This window comes from Peromyscus leucopus, chromosome 9 (genome assembly GCF_004664715.2).
Source record: "Peromyscus leucopus breed LL Stock chromosome 9, UCI_PerLeu_2.1, whole genome shotgun sequence".
Classification (NCBI taxonomy): Eukaryota; Metazoa; Chordata; class Mammalia; order Rodentia; family Cricetidae; genus Peromyscus; species Peromyscus leucopus.
In genome coordinates, this window is record NC_051070.1 from 76,668,711 (window position 1) to 76,689,323 (window position 20,613).

Here is a 20,613-nt window from a genome sequence, read left to right on the forward strand (position 1 = left end):
TCGATCGATCGATCGACCATGTTACACTTTGCTTCTACATAAGCCAGGAACATGGCATTCTTTGAGAAATAAGTCAGAAAGAAATATTTAATCATGACACTGATTGACACAGCCTCTCTCTCCCTGCAAGCTGGGCAATGCCTTCTGCTTATGTTTCCCATGGATTCCAGCAGTCTCGGGACAGGACAGACGGTAAGTGTCTGCAGGAGGATTGGGAACCTCTCCAGGGAAGAAGCTACAGAGCCACTTTTTGGAAGGTATAATGATCTAAGAGGCTATACAATCAGTCACTGGACTAAAACCAGGTTAAAAATTAAAATAAGAGAGCTGGAGAGATGGTTCATCGAAAAGAGCACTTGATGCTCTTCCATAGGATCCGGGTTCAATTCCCAGCACCCAGTTCATAACCATCTGTAACTGCAGATCCACGGCATCTGATGCCATCTTCTGGCCTCCCTGGGTTCCAGGCATGTCATAGTACACAGATATACATGCAGGCAAACACCCATACATGTAAAATAAAAGAATAAATCTTTTCAAGAAATTAACAAAACTGTAAGGGTGTGGCTGTGCGTGAGTTCCTCTGCACTATCACTAACATGGTTGATAATTTGAAAATGGGAAGCAGTTACCAATTTAAATTCTTAAATTCCTAATATTTTGAGCTGCTGCTTTTTCCCACTTTGAAAGAAGAAAGGCAACCCTCTAGTAGAGTGGGAGAAATTGTACCCACTTTCTCCTACAGTGGGATAGCCCAAGTCACAGTACGTTCGTAGTCCCCTGGACTACATTTAGTCCCCAGCTTGAAATGGTTGGACTTGATGATGTCTTAACTTGAGATTGTGTAAAAGCGCACATACACAAACATTCCATTTTTCACTTTTTGATACTCAAGAAAAATAAATCACCTTGAATCAGATGATTTTGCCCACTGTAGACTAATGTAAGTGTTCTGAACCTATCTGAGGCAGGATTGGCTAAGTTACAGTGCTGGACAAGCTAGGTTTATCAAACAAGTCTTGGCTTATGAACATTTTAAGTTTGATTGGATATGGACTTATCCAACTTATCCAATAGTGGGTTTATTGGAACAAAGACCACTTGAGTCAATGAGCACCTTTACTCTGTGTGGCCCTAGACTTAGGGAAAGATGTTCTGTCCAGGGCACTCAGAACTGAAAGCGAGGGTACAGACTCCAGACATCTCCATTAACACTTCGTTCCTTTCCGTATTCGCCAGTTTTCCCCATGTATCCATCTAGTGCACACCTACTGTGTGCTCCCTGCCGCTCTGGCCAGGACATCATCTTCCCACACAGACCGAGAAGTTAAGCATCAGGAATGTTCTCTTTTTACAAGTGGGAGCTATGTTCAAAGGAGTTAATAACCCGACCAAGTTGCAGTTAGCAAACTGCAGATTTAGTTTAGACCTTGGAGGGTGTTGGTTGACACTCAAGTCCACGAGTTTTCTAGTTCCTCAGGTGGCCTCTCAGAACATGGAGTGTATTTTATAGACTCATGACTGAACTGATGACCTAAAGGCTTACAATTTTGAAAAACACAACCGAGCTACCATGGCCATGCAGGGGAGTAAACACTGAAACTCAAAGTTGATGTGGCCTAAATGCTGGAAGGGAATGTTCTAGAAGGGAGATCTGAGATCTTTCATAGTTTCTGCTGATGCTCTAAGACTCCTTTTGTCTTCTAGATATATGTCACATCGTCATCTGGTTAAACCTCTAGCCCTTCGAAACTCAAGTACACAAGGGCAAGACAGCCATGGGAGTCATCTACAACCTTCTCCGCAGGGCTGGGCAGTCACTGTTCAAGGGAGTGGTTGCTGACACAATCTGATAAGCATGTTCAAAGTGCCAATACTGTCAAAACCTGATGCTGAGTAGATCAATCTGCAAAATGAGTATACAAACACAAAGAAGATGGCGGGCTGCTCAGAACCTGCATCTCTTCAGTTACCAAGGCCTTTTGTGATCACAACTGGATCCCGTCACTCACTTAGGAAACTCAGGCTAAGAGGCTTCATATCCGCTGTGGTGTCAGCCATCATTCTGTTACACAGAGGCTGATCAAAGTTGTTCTTGATAGACTATGATTCCGTTAAGGACACTGATTGCCTCAAGACTTTCTTACATCATAAATCACTATGGCAGTACCTACCCCTAACTCACAACTGTTCAAGTCACTCAAAGATAAATGCAAAAAAAAAAAAAAAAAAAAAAGGGAAAAACAACAAAAACCTTACATTGTGCCCAAGGCCGAGTATCATCTTCAATGTTGATTATTCTAGTAATGTGCTGTTTGGACTCATGTAGCTATGATTTGCCATTCCTAATTATTCGAGAAAGCTATTGAAAGAGGTCTAACAGCCAAAGGATTCTCGTAGAGGCCAAGGCGTCCCTGCTCGTTTTAAAGCTTCCCTTATCTTCTTCCAACCAAGTTTGTGGTGCCAGGGATTGAGTCCATGCCTCCTTCACACATGCTAGGAGAGCACTATCACCAAGCTACGTTCTCAGCCCCTCCTCTCAGCTCTTTTAACAAAGGGTTTTCCTGCATGTCGACAGGCACGTTGGCTCCAATTGCAAAACCTTTCCCCCAAAATGGTTTAGAGTTATCTCGGGAGCGCCACAACAGTCCCAGACATGTGCAAATCAACACCAAGGGGTGCTGTGGGAGGGCAGTCGCCCTCCTCCCACAGCACCGCTATAGACAGGCACGAGTGGAGGTTGGCCACCTTGCTTGGCCTAAGTAGGACACCGTAGAAAGGACTCCCAGGCCGCATGCCCACTACGGAGTGGTCAAGAGAGACGAGGCTGTCATTTGCTCCATCATCCCACAAAGCATTTCCTGATCCTCCTTGTCTAACATGTTAGACTGAGTTAGAGGAAGCCCACAGTGTTCACACCAGCCCACAGCACAGAGCAGCACTCTCAGTCCGCAAACCTGCTCGGGGGCCACCCAACATCTGGGGGTTAAGCCAGAAAATACAAGGAGAAGAGACCTTTCAGGTAACTTTTTAAAAAAAGAAAAACATATTTAAAAAAAAAAGGAAAAGGAGGAGGAGAGGGGAGGAAAAGGAGGAGGAGGAGGAGGAGACAATGCACAAAGCCATGAGGCTGGCTGGTCAACCATGGGTTAATGTCAGTTTCAGAGAAGCACACAGTAACTCAATGTCTCTGCAAATCCCTGAGCCCCAGGGTGAAAGGCATTTTTATTTGTGGAAACAGAAAGGTTCCTTCTTTCACCATTGACTCTCTCTTCTCTCATTTCTTTATTTTTGGTCTGTCTAAACCCCAATCTTGGACCATCCATCATTTTAACCTGCCCAGAATTTTCATCTTTCCAGAGCCAAAGAGCAACAAATACCGGGTCCAAAGAGCCCTCTCCCACAGCCGACTGCCACCAGCCCTCTTCTCCCAGGGTTACAGGGTGCTCAGAGCAGACGATGTCAGCAGGACGTGCCACACACAGCAAATCACCAATCCAGAATGCATTAAAGGGGTTCCAGGGGGACTTACTCGTACTTGTGCTGGTTCCAATCGTGTTGATTGTGGTGGGGACAGATGAGGAAGAGTAGAGGGGCACGTGGCCATTCTCACACCCCAGGCTTTTGTCCTGCCAGCTGGAGGCGTTGATGCAAATCCCAGAATCCCGAGAGTTCTGCCATCCATTGAGCTTGTCGTCCGAGTTCTGTCTTTGGTGATAGTAGTGCGTCTGTCCATAATCCACAGAGTCCGAGCGGCCTCGGTTCTGGCTGCCAAAGCTGGTCGATGTACGGTCCTCCAAATGATTCAGCCACATGGCTAGAGCACTACGGTCTTCTAGGGAAGTGGCCGGGTGGATCAGAGCGTAGGACAGCAGCTGCCTGCTCTCCTCGATGTGCTGGTTGTGTTCGATAGAGTGCGCCAGGATCTTGGGCAGCAGTTTCATATACTCTGCTTTTGCGTCGAGGTTTCCTGGCTTCAGCAAAGGCAGGTGAGTTAACAGAAGGGAAATCACTTTATCCTTGGATTCCTGTTGCCATTGGTTAATGATTCCTGGAAGGAAAAGTACACAGGACACATGAGCAAATACACCCATGATCCCACTAAACACTGCACTCTGAATTTCTGTGACTTAAGAGTCCCAGCTTAGACACCCTGCCTATGTTCTCAAGACTCCCTGTATATGAGAGTGGTTAGCTGGCCTGAGGTTTTCAGGGGCCAGGGACTTCAGTGAGAGATAGCTCAAAAATTCTTAAGAGTGTGCAGGAAGTAGAATGCATCCCTAGCACTCACAAGCCTTAGGCTTGATCCTTTGCACTGGGTATAGTGGTGGACACCTGTAGTCCTAGTACTTTGATGGTGGAGACAGGAGGTTCAGAAGTTCAAGGTCACCCACTATTCCTTAGGAAGTTAGGGGCAGCATGAACTATATGAGACCTTGTCTCAGAAAACTAAATTATTGGGGCTGGAGAGGTGGCTCAGTGGTTGAGAGCACTTGGCTTCTTTTCAAGAGGACTTAGGATCAATTTCCAGCACCCACAAGGTGGCTCACAGCTGTCCCTTACTCCAGCCCCAGGGCATCTGACGTCCTCTTCTGGCTTCCTCCGGCACTTCACACATACACGGTGCACAGACATACAGACAGGCAAACACATATACATAAAATAAAAATAAATACAATCCCCATTTAAAAAAAAAAAGGTTTAAAAATTCAGCAAACAAATGCTTAGATGTTTGGAGTCTCTAATTCTCATTCATGTCTCCAAAGACCAACTAAAGCGAATTGGAAGCTGTGTCTTTCTTCTTAGATAAGACTAAGCACAACCTTAGACAGACAAGGGCCAGGGCTAAACACATTTCCATCAGCTGAGGGTCCACAAGGAGGAATTCATGGAGTGAAGCTGCCTTCCCAGTCCCGACATCTGTTGAAACTGTCTTAAGTGCTTGAGAAAGGATGTGTGCGAAGCTGATTCAACTTCCTACACAGAAGAACATGTCAGGGCAAAAGGACCTGACACTTGTCTCCAAATCTCAGTTCTACCAGCTGGGACTTTCTTATAAGAAAATAACTCAAGCCGGGTGGTGATGGCGCACGTCTTTAATCCTAGCACTCTGGAGTCAGAGGCAGGGGGGATCTTTGTGAGCTCGAGGCCAACCTGGGTTACAGAGTGAGTTCCAGGAAAGGCGCAAAGCTATACAGAGAAACCCTGTCTCAAAAAAACAAAAAAAAAGAAAGAAAGAAAGAAAGAAAGAAAGAAAGAAAGAAAGAAAGAAAGAAAGAAAAGAACGAAGAGCAAAGAAACCCAGTTTAGCTCCAGGGACACCTTGGATCACACTAGTAGGTTATTTATCTTCATATGAAGATGTTTGTAGGGTTTTTTTTTTTTAAATACTTTATTTTTAATTTAAACGTTTTACTGGTATGGAAGCTTGAGTACAGCACATGTATGCATGTGTATGCTCATGTTCGTAGTGGACAGTGGACAACATCGGATGCTATCCTAAGGCCCACCATCTACATCCTTTGAGACAAGTTCTCCCCAGAACTCAACAACTAGGCTAGGCTAGCTGGCCAGTGAGCCCTAGGGATCCTCCTATCTCTGCCTCCCCAGGGCCAGCATGACAACCACGCACCTCTATGCCTGGCATTTTTACATGGGTTCCTGGGATTGAACTCAGGTCCTCATACTTACAAGCAAGGACTTTACCACCTGGGCCATCTTGCCAGACACAAGACCTCTTTGTTCTTTTTCTTTCTTTCTTTTTTTTCCTTCCTTCTTTCTTTCTTTTTTTTTTTTTTTTTTTTTTTGCTTTTTGTTTTTTGAGACAGGGTTTCTCTGTGTAGCTTTGCGCCTTTCCTAGAACTCACTTGGTAGCCCAGGCTGGCCTCGAACTCACAGAGATCCGCCTGGCTCTGCCTCTCGAGTGCTGGGATTAAAGGTGTGCGCCACCACCGCCCGGCCTCTCTGGTCTTACTGTGACAAAATACGCATCATGGTAAGCCTTTTCAACCTGCAGTTCAGTGTCATTAAGGGCACTCACAATAACATGCAATCTACCTGTCCACCTTTGTGACCTTCCAGATAGAAAGTCTTTCCTTATCTGAACAAAAACCTCCCACTCCATTTCCCATCCTTTGGCAAGTCACCATTCCGTTTCCTGTCCCCAAGAACCCGGTTATTCTAGGTACCTCAGACAAGTGGGACCTCAGTGTCTGCCTTTTTGTTTTCTGAGACAGGGCCTCTCTCACTCTGAAGCCCTGGCTTGCCTCAAACTCATGGGTGACCCTCGGTCTCAGCCTCCTCAGTGCTGGGACAGCAGACGTGAACTACCCTGCCCAGGCATCGTACCGAATGCCTCACTTCATTGACTGCTTTCCTCGAGGGTCATGCACGCACACAACAGATTTTCAACACCTCCTTCGCTGTCTCCCTCCAACGGCAAAGGATGCACACGGCCTGCTTGTTTTGGAGGTGGACAGTTGTCCACAGAGCTGAGCATCCCCACTGTCTTTCACACAGTGCCTTCAGGTTGGAAGGAGTTAATTATAGGCTACAAACTCATTGGCATGTACCAAGGCCTCTTCATACTAATTAAAAAACAAAAACCTCAGTGCTGTGGCTTCATCTAAGTTCCCTGAAGGTCCTATGTTAAAGACTTGCTCCCCACTTTGGAGATATTTAAAATGGAGTTTACTATCAGGTTTTTGGGGTCACTTTGTGATATGCTTCTGAAATAGATAATAGAACCCTACCTCATCTTTCTCTCTTTTTGTTTCCTGGCTGTCGTGAGGGAGAGTCTCCTTCACCACCCATTATGGATTGGAATCTTCCAAACTGAGAATCAAAATAAACCTTTGGTCTTTTCAAGTGGATTTTCTCTTGGGTATTGTGTTACAGTAACAAAGTTAACCAACCAATCCACACGGCAGGCATGTCTAACGAAGGAGCACAGTCTTGGGAGTCCGGCATGGGAGTTAACCCTAGACCTCCCACTTAACTTGTAGTGGAATTTTGTTACATTGCTTAACCTTTTTGGGCCTCCATTGCCTCATCAGTCATGGGTGGTACCAACAGTTTCTGCCTTCCTTGGATTAAAAGGAATAAAGCATCCCAAAGACCAGCTGAGTACATAATGGAGAGAGACAATCCCTTCTTTTTTCTCTGTATCTGTCAGACCCATCATCAGTGATGAGGTAAGTGCCTTTGGACATTTAGTTTTTCAAATAAGTAGAGAAACCAGGGAGGGCCCCAGGGAAGGCATTAAAAATGTCACCATGTTGGAAAAAAGACAAAGTGAAAAGTGGGGGGAATGGAGTTACTGCCCTTTAAACAGTAAGAAGTGATATTGGACTCTCTCCATGGGGGGGGGTTCCCTAGGATGCTGAAGAGTGCGAAGCAGAAGCTGCAAACCTGAAGGAAGACCAGGTGAGACTACAGAGAAGAAATGGGTAGCCAGAATCGTGAAAGGCACAGAGGAGTCCTGGTGGAAGGTTCTAGAATCCCTGCTGGGGGGAGGCGCATCTGAATACTATCAGGGCTGGGTGAGCCAACAGCATAGTTTCAAAGTAAGACAACAGCCACGTATAGAGCCTGAAACTTCGCAGTCGTCAAATTTCAGAAGAGCAACAAGCTATTTAACCCAACTCTGAAATACCATTTCAACACGCGATCCACACAGATCATTAGGGAGACATTCACCCTCTTTCGACTCGAGTTCAGTCTTTGAAATCCAGGATGTATGTTATCACCGACAACATCCCCACCTGAATGAACCATGTTGCCATGCTCAGGACCCGCTGTGGCTGGTGAGTAGGCCAGCACAGGCCAGAGATGCTTGGATGGGGAAAGGCACGGGGTAGATGACCTCAGGAGGTCCTTCCTAACTCTCTATGTAGCTAATCGCCACCAATCTAAGAACTCCATGTGCCCCACTAGGGGAGGCCTCTCTTTTAAAGGGGGTCTGGGGGATAAGTAAAACTCATCTTAACACCGCCATCCTACCTATACTTTGTCAGCAAAGACCAGGCACCATTTTCTGGTTTTTGTTGAAGTTTGAGGTAATTTTTGTCTATTGGTGTTGAGAGCAAAGTCTCATTGTGTGGTTCAATCTGGCTTCCAACTCACAGGAATCCTTCTGCTCCAGCCTCTCAGGTGCTGGGATGACAGGCCTGAGCCAGGAGTCTGGCACGCTTCACGTGACGACGACATTTCGGAGGAAAAGAAATCTAGTCGGTCTCTCCAAGGGTCTCGGGAGTCACAGGAAGGAAACAAAAGTCCCCAGAGGAAGAATAGAAGTGTCATAAGCCAACCGAGCAGGGGCAGGCAGGATGCACACGTATGCTTAAAATTACATTTTTGGGAACAACTTTTAATAAAAATGCATGAGGCTGAAGAACTTCCTAGCTTCCTGCTAGGCCACTTCCCTGTTTAAATATTCTGCCCTCCCACACAAAATGTTGATCAAAAAAAAAAAAAAGTCAGGAACAAAAATAAAACATAAACAGAACTCAGAGTACAGGTGAAAACATGTTATCTCCAGCAACCGCTTTCTGCCAGGGATCAACCCAGGACTCGGAGGGAGGAGACGCAGCAGAGAAGGGAAATGGGGTCTCCGTCCCTGGTCCCTTCTAGGGCTGAAATTGCCCTCCGATGGTTTGAGGTTGTGGTGTTGGCCAGGAAGACAATCGTGGCTTTTGCTCCCCCACCCCCTCCCGGCCCCACGGCCCCACCAGGAACTCAGCTATAAGGCAGCTCTCTGAGGCTAACCACACCTCCTGGCTCGAACTTCTGTTGCTGTAGCTGTCCCTGCTGACGGCTGACGGTATTGAGTGGTTTCTGCGGGCCGGAATCTCGCGTAAGCCCTGGGCATTTAATTACTCATTGAATCCTCTCAAGAAGCTTAGCCAGAGGGGGTGGGGTGGCAGGTCTTATAACTAACCTTTTCTTACGGATGAAGACAGAGGCGTGGGCGGAGCAACTAAGTTGCCGTCGATCCCCTGACTAGTGAAGAGGCAGAAGGGAGGTAGACAAATTAGCTCAAGATACAGGCAGCTATCACACGAGAATGGCCGCACGCTAGTTACGTTAGTATTGGGGGTCTAGTCATTATATCGACTGTGTATAAATACGTAGCTATAGTTACGAAGCTGTGCAAATGTAAGAAAAGGAGCTGCAGAGACCATGGAGAGGATGCTGTGTGTGTGTGTGTGTGTGTGTGTGTGTGTGTGTGTGTGTGTGTGTGTGTGGCGGGGGTTAGGATGCTCCTGATTTCTTTGGACACTTGTCTTTGGAAGGGAGCCTCATCCTCTTGAGGGCTGGGGGTGGGGTGTGGTTTAGTGAGTTGCAAGGCAGCAGATGGAGTATGGTTGGAGATGGCATTGTGTAGCTTCAGAGCTCCCCCCAAGGATGTCTTAGTTAGGGTGACTATTGCTGAGATGAGACACCATGACCAGAAGCAACTGGAGGAGGAAAGGGTTTATTTGGCTAACACTGCCACTCACTTCATTGTTATCACTGAAGGAAGTCAGGACAGGAACTCCCACAAGGCAGGAACCTGGAGGCAGGAGCTGATACAGAGGCCTTGGAGGGGTGCTGCTCACTGACTTACTCTTTTTTGTTTGTTTTTGAGACAGGGTTTCTCTATGTAGCCTTGGCTGTCCCTGAAACTCACTCTGTAGACCAGGGTGGCCTCGAACTCAGAGATCTGCTGGGCTCTGCCTCCCAAATGCTGGGATTAAAGTCTGGGCCCTCCCCCATCAATCACTAATTAAGAAAAAATGCCCTACAATCTTGAGCACAGTCGGATCTTATGGAGGCATTTTCTCCTGGGTTTTTTGTTTTGGTTTGATTTTTCAAGACAGGGTTTCTCTATGCAGTCCTGGCCATCCTGGAACTTGCTCTGTAGAACAGGCTAACTTCAAATTCGGTGATTTACCTGCCTCTGCCTCCTGAGTGCTGGGATTGAAGGTACGTGCCACCACCTCCCTGTGGAGGCACTTTCTCCACTGAGGCTCCCTCCTCTCTAGCTGGATGACTCTAGCTTGTGTCAAGTTGACATAAGATTAGATAGCACAGAGACCTTCTGGCAATGTCCATCGCCCCAGGCTCTAGCCATGTAAGGGTGCCTCCTTGCAAAGGAGATCTCAGTCCTGTTAGTTTTCATATGAATAGAGCTCCAGACAGCATTCTGAGGGACCGTGAGCCACAGCCACAGATCTAGAGCCACAAAACAGTGTGTGATTACATATGTATAAGTGGCTGGCTTTGAGTAGCTTGTTTCATGGCCAAAGATAACCAATGTATACCCACCCAAGTGTCTCCCTGACTCCCCACATCATCAGCACAGACAGGCAGCCATATGGGAAACTAAAGGCCAAGAAAAAAGGGAGCTTTAGCCATGTTGCTCTGAATGTTAGGTCCCTGTGACAGCCTGTCCCTGTTCTGAGACAGACCTAGGACACTAATTTGCTGCTACCAAACGCCTCCCTCACCTTGATTTTCTGCTCACCGACAAAGGTAGACTGTGAGTTAGCTCCCTAGATGCCTTCAGGGAAAGAATGAACTGATTACTCGGATTTGAGCTACGTCCACATTAGGGGGCGGAGATTTTTAAGGGCAGCTTAGAAAATGGTTTCTGATTATAATTTGGCTTCCTGTGGTGGTCTGCCTACAGGAGAATGTGTGCTGATTATCTGGCTTTTCAGTCCATCTTGTCAACAATGGTTCTCCAAGTCAAAGACCAAGCCAGCGTTCAGGGTCTACCTCCCTGCTTTCTAGACAGCACCCGGCGGCCTCGCAGCATGAGCATCAAGGATAATACTACAAGAGGGAACATCTCTACCATCAAACAGAAGCCAGATCTTACATGGGGAGGCTTGGGACATGTTGGTTAAATCTCGCTAGATGCCCACTAATGTTCTTTGCTGTGTCTATGTCCCTTCCAGAGAGTAAGGGAATCTGTGTTGAGGTTTGTATTAGACAGATTACCTCTTCTTGGGGACAAACCAGGAACCCTCACCATTGTCCAGTGGTTGATCACCTCTGAGACTCAGTTTCTCCCTGACTCCCCACAACATCAGCACGTACAGGCAGCAACATGGGAAACTAAAGTCCAAAATTCTGAGTTTTGAGGATGCCAACTCGTCTTTCCGTCCTCTGGGTACTTTCTCTGAGTAAGAAGCCCAGATGTGATGGGTATTTAATGTGGGGAAAAGTTAATGGCTTCTAATTTTTAGTCCAGTGACATAGGAGTAAAAAGTAAGAGTAAAAGAAAAATTGAAAGAGTTATAGTTAAAGACCATGAGGATTGGGAAGCTGTCCCGTAATTCTTGGAGTGACAAGTTCGATGTTATCGCCACACAATCGTATGTCAGTGTTTAAAAGGCTGCAATTGTTAGTAAATTACCCTTAAATTGCTATTTTATTATACCCCTGTTTTCAGTTTAATAACATTCACCATAAAAAGGCTTTCTCACAAGTGCATTTAGACGATCTGTTCATGCGAGAAATGGCTGGGAATTAAGTGCACACGCGCGTGAGGAATGGCTAAATAAATGTGCTATAAAGCAATGGCACCAGTGGGTTTTCATGGTTAAATCCTCCTGGTTGGAAGTTACGTCACAAACTTGACCCTGGACACCCCAGGAACAAGAGGCTTCTAAGGTTAGTACAACTCGGAATGACTCAAAACGCAAATGGTGACATCGCTTAATAGGGATGAGAGCTGACATGGGGCACCCCCAAAACCAGGATAAACATGGCAAATGCAGAATGCCAGTGGTGAGGCTCCCGTGTTGGCCCCTACTACTTGTCTCTCAAAGTATCCCCTTGAGCTGGGAGAATAATCTGGGTAACCTGGTGGGGGTCTTCAAACTGTGCTGATACATCAGCTATCATGAGGGGTCTAAATAGCTCGAGTTACCAAGGCCCTATCGTAACAGCGGTGCCTTCTAGAAAGGAGTCAGGTGACAGGAAGCATCTCTCTCATTTGTCAAATGGTCCCCACTGGTCCTCTAGTCCTGGCATTCACACCCTGTGCACTCTCCGACATGGGCACACACACTTGTGTGACTAATAATGTGGCGGCGGCGGCGTCTTGATGAGAAGTGTTGCAGCTCCCACCTGGCTCTCTTTGTCCCTTTGCTGTGGGGGAAGCCACCGACACCAACTATGAAGATGCTTAGGCATCTCCAGGGGAGGAGAACTCGGGCCTCCCATTAAGTCAGGACAGGCTAGGCAGTCATATCAACGAGCCATCTTGAAAGGACTTTAGTAGCTCCAGTAAGTGTCATGACAGTGACGTGGCCAGAGACTTTGGACCTGAGCGACCCAAAGAGGCCATTATTAGGTTAAGCCATTAAGTTTGGGGGGTAATTTTAAAAAAAGAGTATTTATTTTGCATGTATGTTTCACTCACATGTATGTCTGTGCACTGCCTGTGTCTAGTACCCTCAGAGGTCGGAAGAGGGTGTCCGATTCCCTGAAACTGGGATTATGGCTGGTTGTGAGACACCATGTGGGTGCTGGGAATTGAACCTCAGTCCTTTGGAAAGTCAGCAAATGCTCTTGGCTACTGAGTCATCTCCCCAGCCCCCAGGAGTAACTTCCTACACAGCAATGGCTAACTAATACAAAGGGCTTCATGATCGTTCTGTAGAAACAAACAAACAATGCCTGCCGAGGCTCAGGAAGCATCTTGGAAGAGGAGGTGAAAGAAGGTGAGAGCTGAGGGATGTGGGGGAGTGCTGTCCAGTGCTGCCTCTGGACAGGATACTGCTATTGGCAGCTATGGTTACCTGCATAAGACCAAGACAGCCAAAATTCCGGCATCGATGGGGGAGGAGCTCATGAGACTCCACCCCCAAAAATGAGGAATTATCAGCAATTAATAATTGCCAGGAACGGGAGAACCAATTCATCTTTGGAGGTGTGGTTACTGGCAGGCTGCCAGATGTATGTAGCTCTAGGAGACGACCCCATACATATGCACAGACGGGCAGCACCAACTGGACTTAGTGGATTTCTTTTTTTTAATAGGACATGAAGTGGAGCAGGAGAACTCTGAAGTGAGTTGGAGTGGGGAAATAGCAGGTGGATGTGGCCATATTTCATTGTATACACACAGGAAAGTCTCAGAGAATTTCACTTAAGCATCTTCTGCTCCTTGAACTCACGAGAGAAGACAGGGATCTCTATGGTAGAGCCATGAAGTATGACAGCCTTCTCTGCAAGCAGGAGGCTTACAGATTGCTGGTCATTCGTGGGCACCTGGTCATGTTCAAAGAGCAGCAATCAGGACTCTCTGACCTCAGGAAACACCTGAAATGGCTCAGTGACCACTAAAAAGTGGTCGGGGGTGCGGGGAGAAGGGACATCTCTTCAACAAGGACCTTCCATCTGCAAGATTTTGCACCAGGCCCCGGCACAGCAGAATGCTCCAGGAAGGTTCCTTTGCTCCCAACAGACTCAGGCCAGCTGGGAACTCATCCTGAGGTCTCTCAGCCAAGAGCTCAAGTAAGGGTTGTGATTCTCTTTCGCTTTCTGACCCCTGCTGGCCATTTTTGACGTTCGGAGGGGGGGCACCCATTTCCAGAGAGTGTATATAGCAAGCCAACTTCCCCATCCACCTGCCTGGGTTCTCACCTCTGGCCTGGGACTATGTGGAAATCTCCCACATTTGTGTGTGAAGTCCAGATGTCTCCCTTGACCTCTAGACATATGGATTCAACTGCACCCTCCAAAGCTCCATTCATGGAGTCTCAAAGCTACATGTCCAAAGATAGTTCGTCTCTCTCTCTCTCTTTCTCCAGATGTCTAATCTGTTAGCATGTTTACAATATATCCAGAATCTGAACATAATTTGGCATTCCACTCAATCATCAGCAAAGTCTATTAGGAACCATAACCATCATTTTGTAAGAAAGATCTTTTAAGACTAGTTGATAGGTCACTCTCCAGATTAAAGATTCCAGTGCTACCCATCTGCTATGACTTGGGTATGGTTTGAGGATGGCCCAGGGGTTCACATGCTGGAAGATCGGGTCCAATGCGGTAGAACAGAAGTGTTGTGACTTCTAAGCGGTAGGGTCCTGTCAGAAGTTAATTAGATGATAGATGCCTGTCTCCAGAAGGACCTGACATAGTTCTTGTGGGGACCTTGTTAGGGCCCATGACACACACCATCCCTTGACTTTCTAGCTTTTTGTCTCACCATCAAGGGTTCTCTTCCACACAGACTCCCCATTGTGATACCATTCACCACAAGTTCTTACCAGAGGCTCCACCCACTGGGCTGGACTTGGTCTGCTCTTAGACTTTGAGTCTCCAAATCTGTGAGCTAAAGAAATCTCCTTTCCTTGTAATATGGTACCAAGTCTCTGGCACTTTGCTAGGGCAGTAGGAAATGGACCAACACACTGCTTCTGCCCCTCATGCTTTTTGTTCCGCCCAGCTCCCTTAACACGTCAGAGACACACGCACCCCTTGGAACCCTTTAACGCGTCAGACTCACACCCCTCGGAACCTTGGTACTTAGTGTTTTCTCTTTCCTGAACACTTTCCCCCCCTGACCCACATGTGGCACCTATCAGCTCACTTTTGTGTGCAAACATCACGTTTCTAAGGAAACCTTGTTCACACTGACTTTGCCCGCCTCACCATCTCACCCTCCCCTCCCTCATCCCTGGCTGGGCTTTACTTCCCACAGTGTTAACCCTGTGTGGCCTGCTGGGTGTTTTTTATCTGACTTCTGCCCCTATCCATTGGAATGCTAGCTCTGTGGAGGCTGTGATGGGCTCCACATTTCCCCATGTTTTAACATTTCCTCCGGAACCACTTTTTAAAGGCTGTAGATTATTTCTGGCATTATTTGTCTGATGATATTTTAGTACCAAGCCCTCTCTCCAACCTGACTTTGGGGGTTTTACTCAAAATGTTATTTTCTAGAAAATTCTTCCAAATAGTAGACACTGTTACACTGCGCTATTCTGATTGGTTTTAGCTTTCAAGTCAAATAAGAATGACATATAAGAGAAAACAAGAGCCCAGCGTGGTGGCGCACGCCTTTAATCCCAGCACTCGGGAGGCAGAGCCAGGTGGATCTCTGTGAGTTCGAGGCCAGCCTGGGCTACCAAGTGAGCGAGCTCCAGGAAAGGCGCAAAGCTACACAGAGAAACCCTGTCTCGAAAAACCAAAAAAAAAAAAAAAAAAAAAAAAAAGCTCTTTGCCGGGCGTTGGTGGCGCACGCCTTTAATCCCAGCACTCGGGAGGCAGAGCCAGGCGGATCTCTGTGAGTTCGAGGCCAGCCTGGGCTACCAAGTGAGCTCCAGGAAAGGCGCAAAGCTACACAGAGAAACCCTGTCTCGAAAAAACCAAAAAAAAAAAGAAAAAAAAAAAAAAAAAAGAGAAAACAAAACAGTTCAATTTCCAGGTCTTTACCGCACCCCTTCCTTAGCATTCTGTTTGGGGTGGAAAAGTCGGCCACAGAACAGAGATCCTGGGTGCTCCCCTGACTGTCACCAACACCGCTTAAAATCATCCTCACAAAAAAAGATTTGAGAGGCCGACATAGCAGAATTAAACTTATTTAATACAACTCTTTTGCAGATGCCTGCTGAACAAAAGAAAAGCAATCCCAAATGGCATTGCATCAAGATTGTTTTACGTCTGAATGATGACAGTTTTAATAAAACTTGCTAGGAACGGGTCTCCTAAACTCTTGGAGACCATTCCCTTGCTCATGACAACCACATGATGCAATTTTGTAAGCGCCACTCACAGGGCTGCTAGCCTAGGAAGCCTCTGTGGAGGGAGACTGCAAATTCTAGAAAGGCTTGAGTTTCTGCCCTCACCCATCTTCACCTCACCCCAGACCAAACCGCCTACAGGAGGAAGTGATGCTCTGAGTCTTTAAAATAATGAATCCTTGTGCTGAAGGCATGCTTAGCCATACTGCACGAACACTGGGCATGGTCTCATGGAAAGCACAAGAAATAAGAATTCTGATAGAAGTCCATAGTATCCAGGCTCTACAATGTCCGCTGCAGTGTAAGATAGCTTTAGACAAGCTAAGGCCGAAGTGCCTGGGACTGTCCAGGAGGAGCAGTTGCAGGGTGGGTAATCTTGGAAGACTGAGCAGTCCTCAAAAGAACTTTGACAGTTCAGGCTTGATCATGTGGGCCAACCTGGATAGTTAGCATCCACACAGTAGGGGCTAGCCCTAGGAAATATGGGGAAAATTACAGCCAATGTGTTCCACCCTGACACTAGGGATCTGCTTTTTAAAATGAATCTAGACTGTCACTTCACTGGGTCCCACACTTTCTAAGCAAAACAAAGTTGCTGGACAACTGATAGACACAATGTTCCATCTGAAGAGTTGGGACTCCAGTGTGTAAGTGTGAATGTGTGAGCCTATGCTATGGTGGGTAACTACATACATACTGTCACTAAGGAACAACACTTCGATATCCCTACAATATGCATGTTGGAGGTGTTGATAGTGAAGTTTATATATCATGCATTTAGGTATTAAATCTGAAGTACTTTGCACATATAAGTCATTCGATGGAGAAGGAACAATTTTATTGAGGTAGGATATTTGAATCTGCCACAAACTGACTATGCACTGCATGATGAAGGTCCTGGTTAACCACAAGAACAGAGTTAGGTGATCCTGGAACACACCCATTTGTGCTCCACAGATAGTCCTGTAGAGGGAGTGAGAGGCACACCTCCCTTCCTGGTCCATTCCCAGGCGGTCATTCTGGGAATGTATGCAAAGGTAAGCAGAAAAGGGCCGATCACTTGTGCCGCAGACTCATTCAGGTTACTAGGTGTGGGGTTGTATTCAAGTTTCAGATTTTTTTTTTTTTAAGAAGGGGAACTACCTCTAAAAGTTGAAGTCCTGGGGGCAGAGAGCAGCAAGGACACTAGGAAAGGGGACAGTGAAAGATGAAAAGGCTGTGGGCATTTCCCCTCTTTGGGGCACGAAACTAAGCAGAACTATATATAGGTCAATGGCTGGAGCAGAGCTCAGAGGCGGACTTCTCACTTCAGTTAGCTTGGGGGGAAACTGCAGAAGATGGAACGGATGCCGCAGGTAGAAGTCCGTGACTCATGCATCCTGAAGGATGCTGTCTAGAAGTCTGCAAGAAAGGAAGACACAAAAATAGGGGCGGGGTGGGGGAGTCACGGGGAGGGAGAAAGAACAGTGTGTGGAAAAGCGGGCCCAGGCAGCAGCGTCCAGACAGGAACAAGCTCTGTCTTCTCAATAGCCCGGGGCCAGCAGACCAATGTGCCGAGCTGCCCCATCTCACCGCTGAAAAGATAGAGAGGGTAGATCTGGCTGGGAGGGGCCCCTTCCAGGAGATAAACCTGAATGTTATGGCAGAAGGTAGGAGAAACAATGCGTCTATGTCCAGGGGTTTTAGAAACTTGCCTACTGGCCTCATCCTTACCTCCAGGTCTTGAGGACATGGCCCAGTGAGGAGAAAGATAACGCAAAACTCTAGCCTCACTGGTCCTGAGCCAAAGATGACAGCAGTAGTGTGTCACTTTGTTTTAATGTACCTTTTACACCTGGGTGCACTTATTAACCTGATACTTATCTTCAGTCTAAGTCACCAGAACCTGCCCTTTTCAATGAAATGGGTAGAGAGCTGGGAGAATGTGCTAAAACCACAGAAAGGACTTCAATGCAGATAATTTGAAGAGAATCAGATAACAGGAGTAGAGAACCGCCCCAAAGGAGGCTTCCATATTGGGAACCAAAGGCAATGCTGTAAAAGGCAGTTGTTTTCTGATGCAGAAAGATCTTTAGCTCCCTAGAAGATCTAACACATTCCTTGGCAAGAAGCACAACCCACCAGGACCCGCATCTATTGTCCCTGTTCTAGCAGAGATGGCCTTCAGCTGTTTAAATCCTATTTCTGACATTAGCTACTCTCTACTGGACACGTACCTTGTATATACCCGAATTTCCTCCTCCCTTCTTCTGCCCCTCCCACTGATCCCTTGTATCGGTGGAAGACTCTACTTCTCACCCCCAATCTCATTTGCCCATGTTAGCCATCACATATTTGAGCTCAATGACGGACCTGGCCACATGATTCTCTCTAGTCATGCTCCTGTTTCCTGAGAATAAGGAAGGATATTACTTCCTGTTACTGTATCCGCTGCTCTTTCCTCTAAATTGAGGCCCACCATACAGTCTTGCTGGACTGGACGGATTGAAAGAGATGCATACATTTTTCTAGGATAGCTGACGACAACGGTCTGTCCCTTCTCCTCAGATACCCGCCTTACGACAATGCTAAGTATCAACAGTTGAAACCAAGGCAGAACTGGCAATGGCATGTGGGGCCCCAGAAGATAGGACCAGCCTTTCCCTACAAACACTCCCTCAGCAGCTTCCCACCAAGCACCTCTAAGTCACATGCTCAACAGAACTCCATACCATGGATCACTCCTGCCTCTGCTCACATGGAAATGCAGGTGAGGTGGGCGAGTCACTTGGGGACTGTATCCAGGACCCTAGTTTTATGCACCCAAGCTATACTCTAGGAACACCTTTTGGAGGCTTTCATTTCCAAGAACTACAGAAGGTGACTGGGTATTCTAAGTTACTTGATTGGAGGTGGGGTGGGCCATAAAAAGATGAACCCTAAATCATAGTATTATCTGGGCTTGAATTTCTACTGAGCTGTATGAACTTGGTCGATTCAGTTAGTCATGATGTATTTCAGTTTTCTCTCCTTCGGAAATACTAAATCTCCCCCCTCCTATTTGCAGTGTTGGATGTCAAATCCAGGGTTTTTACAGATGCTAAGGAAGTCCTCTCCCAGTGACTTAATGCCTGATCACAAGTTCTTTTTGTAACTTTTGTGAACAGTCAATTGAGATAACTTGCTCCATTTGGACTAGCCATTATCTACTTGTTTGTTTGCTTATTTATTTATTTATTTATTTGTTGCTGCAAAATAAGCCTATAACTTAGTCCTGGCCCGCCCTGAGTACCATGTAACCATGAGCTATTACCACTGTCCCCACAGGATCAGGATGACCTCCCCTCCTACTGGTTCTTTCCTGGGGAAGGGGGCGGAGTGGTCCAAAGGCCTAAGTCCCACTTCAGGGTAGGGGGCTGCACATCTGGAAACTTGTTAGAGATGCAGAGTCCACCTCTAGGTCCCAGCCCAGCTCCTGAAGGAGCGCCCCGTTTGACCATCCTTCCAGATGACTGGGATCAAGGCTCATGTTTGAGAACCGCTAACAGGAGGAAGCCTCTACATTCTAGCATTACAGTAATCCCCAGGTAAGGCAATGTGAAGCCAGGTGAGAAAAGGGGATTCATCTTATTTATTATTTTATTTTATTTTGCCAGGAGAAGGGATGGATGGGAAGAAGGGCTTCAAGAGTGACATGGATTTTCTCTTTTCTTTCTTTCTTTTTTTCCCCAAGAAGTCATGGAGTTTAAAACAATAATAAACAGGTCATCAAAATGTCATAATATTTCTAAGACAGGGCTGACCTCCCCATTTTTCTACCATCACAATATGTCTGGTGCAAAGGAGTACAAAGTCCTTCTCAGGATGGCCAGGGAAGCCAGGACCACACCTATTTGGATTTTAGGGTGCTGTCCAGTAAAGTGTGACCCAACCTGGGGGTGGCCACAAACACAATGAGGCAAAAATGTCGGTGCTGCTGTAGTTTTTAACCACAGACTCCCACCCTCACGGCCTCTACACAGTTCACAGAGCACAGCACTGCCTTGGGGGGGGGGGGGTCGGGATGGCTCTATTCGGAGCCATGGCAGCCAGAACATTACCTCTAAACAGCTGCTCCGGAGAGCCGTCTGGTGAAGAAGTATTAACTCACTGGTCTGCTGATGAACCACCAGACACGCAGCGAGAGGAGCGCAGTTCTCTTGATTAGAGGACCATAATACGGTGCTGCGTTTGAGGGGGAGGGCACAGACGCTGTACAGGTTGTATGGAGCTGGAAACATTACACTTGAACCAGATGTTAGGTGAAAACTGTGTGCGTGGATGGAATGATAGGTCACATAAGGGATCGCTCCATCTCCTCCCTCTCCACTTCGTCCTCCTCCTCTTCTCCCCTCCTCTGGTGTCTGCTGGGCGCAGCTCATCATTATTGGGTGATCACCTGGGTATTGTGATGTCAGAGGCCTCAGGCGCAGAGGGCCATGCTGGGAAGAGCCATCTAGGCTTGCTCACGCATTTGTGGTTGTGGTGTGAACTCTCAGGGCCACGTCTACACTCCCTCTCTTTACCCGATGACATCCCACTCCTCAAATATCTCCTGAACTTAGCCTCCCTATTCCAAATCCATGTGGGAAACGGAGGCACAGTGCAAGCTGCCTCAGGTCACACACCAATAATGCCTTGGTACCGCGGCAAACAGTGCCAGCGTCCCTGATCACTTGTCTGTGCCGGTCTGGATGGCCAGGCTGCTATTATAGAAAGTTTCCACACACCTTCTATTCCTAACGTTGATCACAAGCATTGCTGGCCCACATGCTGCGGAGGCACCAGCAGACTGTCACACACTTAGTAAGGCGCTCCATTTAGGACCATGATCACAACCCGTGTGCGTTGG

The 20,613-nt window shown here is 47.0% G+C and overlaps 1 protein-coding gene across 3 annotated transcripts in view; it reads right to left on the reverse strand.

The window, feature by feature from the left end:
* The window catches only part of Samd4a (sterile alpha motif domain containing 4A), a 217,559-nt gene that overhangs the window by 79,989 nt on the left and 116,957 nt on the right, over positions 1-20,613 (reverse strand). For 2 of the 3 annotated variants that reach the window (XM_028873583.2, XM_028873582.2), the window contains exon 2: positions 3,533-4,051. In XM_028873583.2, the coding sequence (XP_028729416.1) occupies positions 3,533-4,051 (519 nt within the window). Of the gene's footprint in view, positions 1-3,532; positions 4,052-19,822; positions 20,135-20,613 lie in introns of those variants that run through there. The other variant, XM_037208597.1, reaches the window with a different exon arrangement.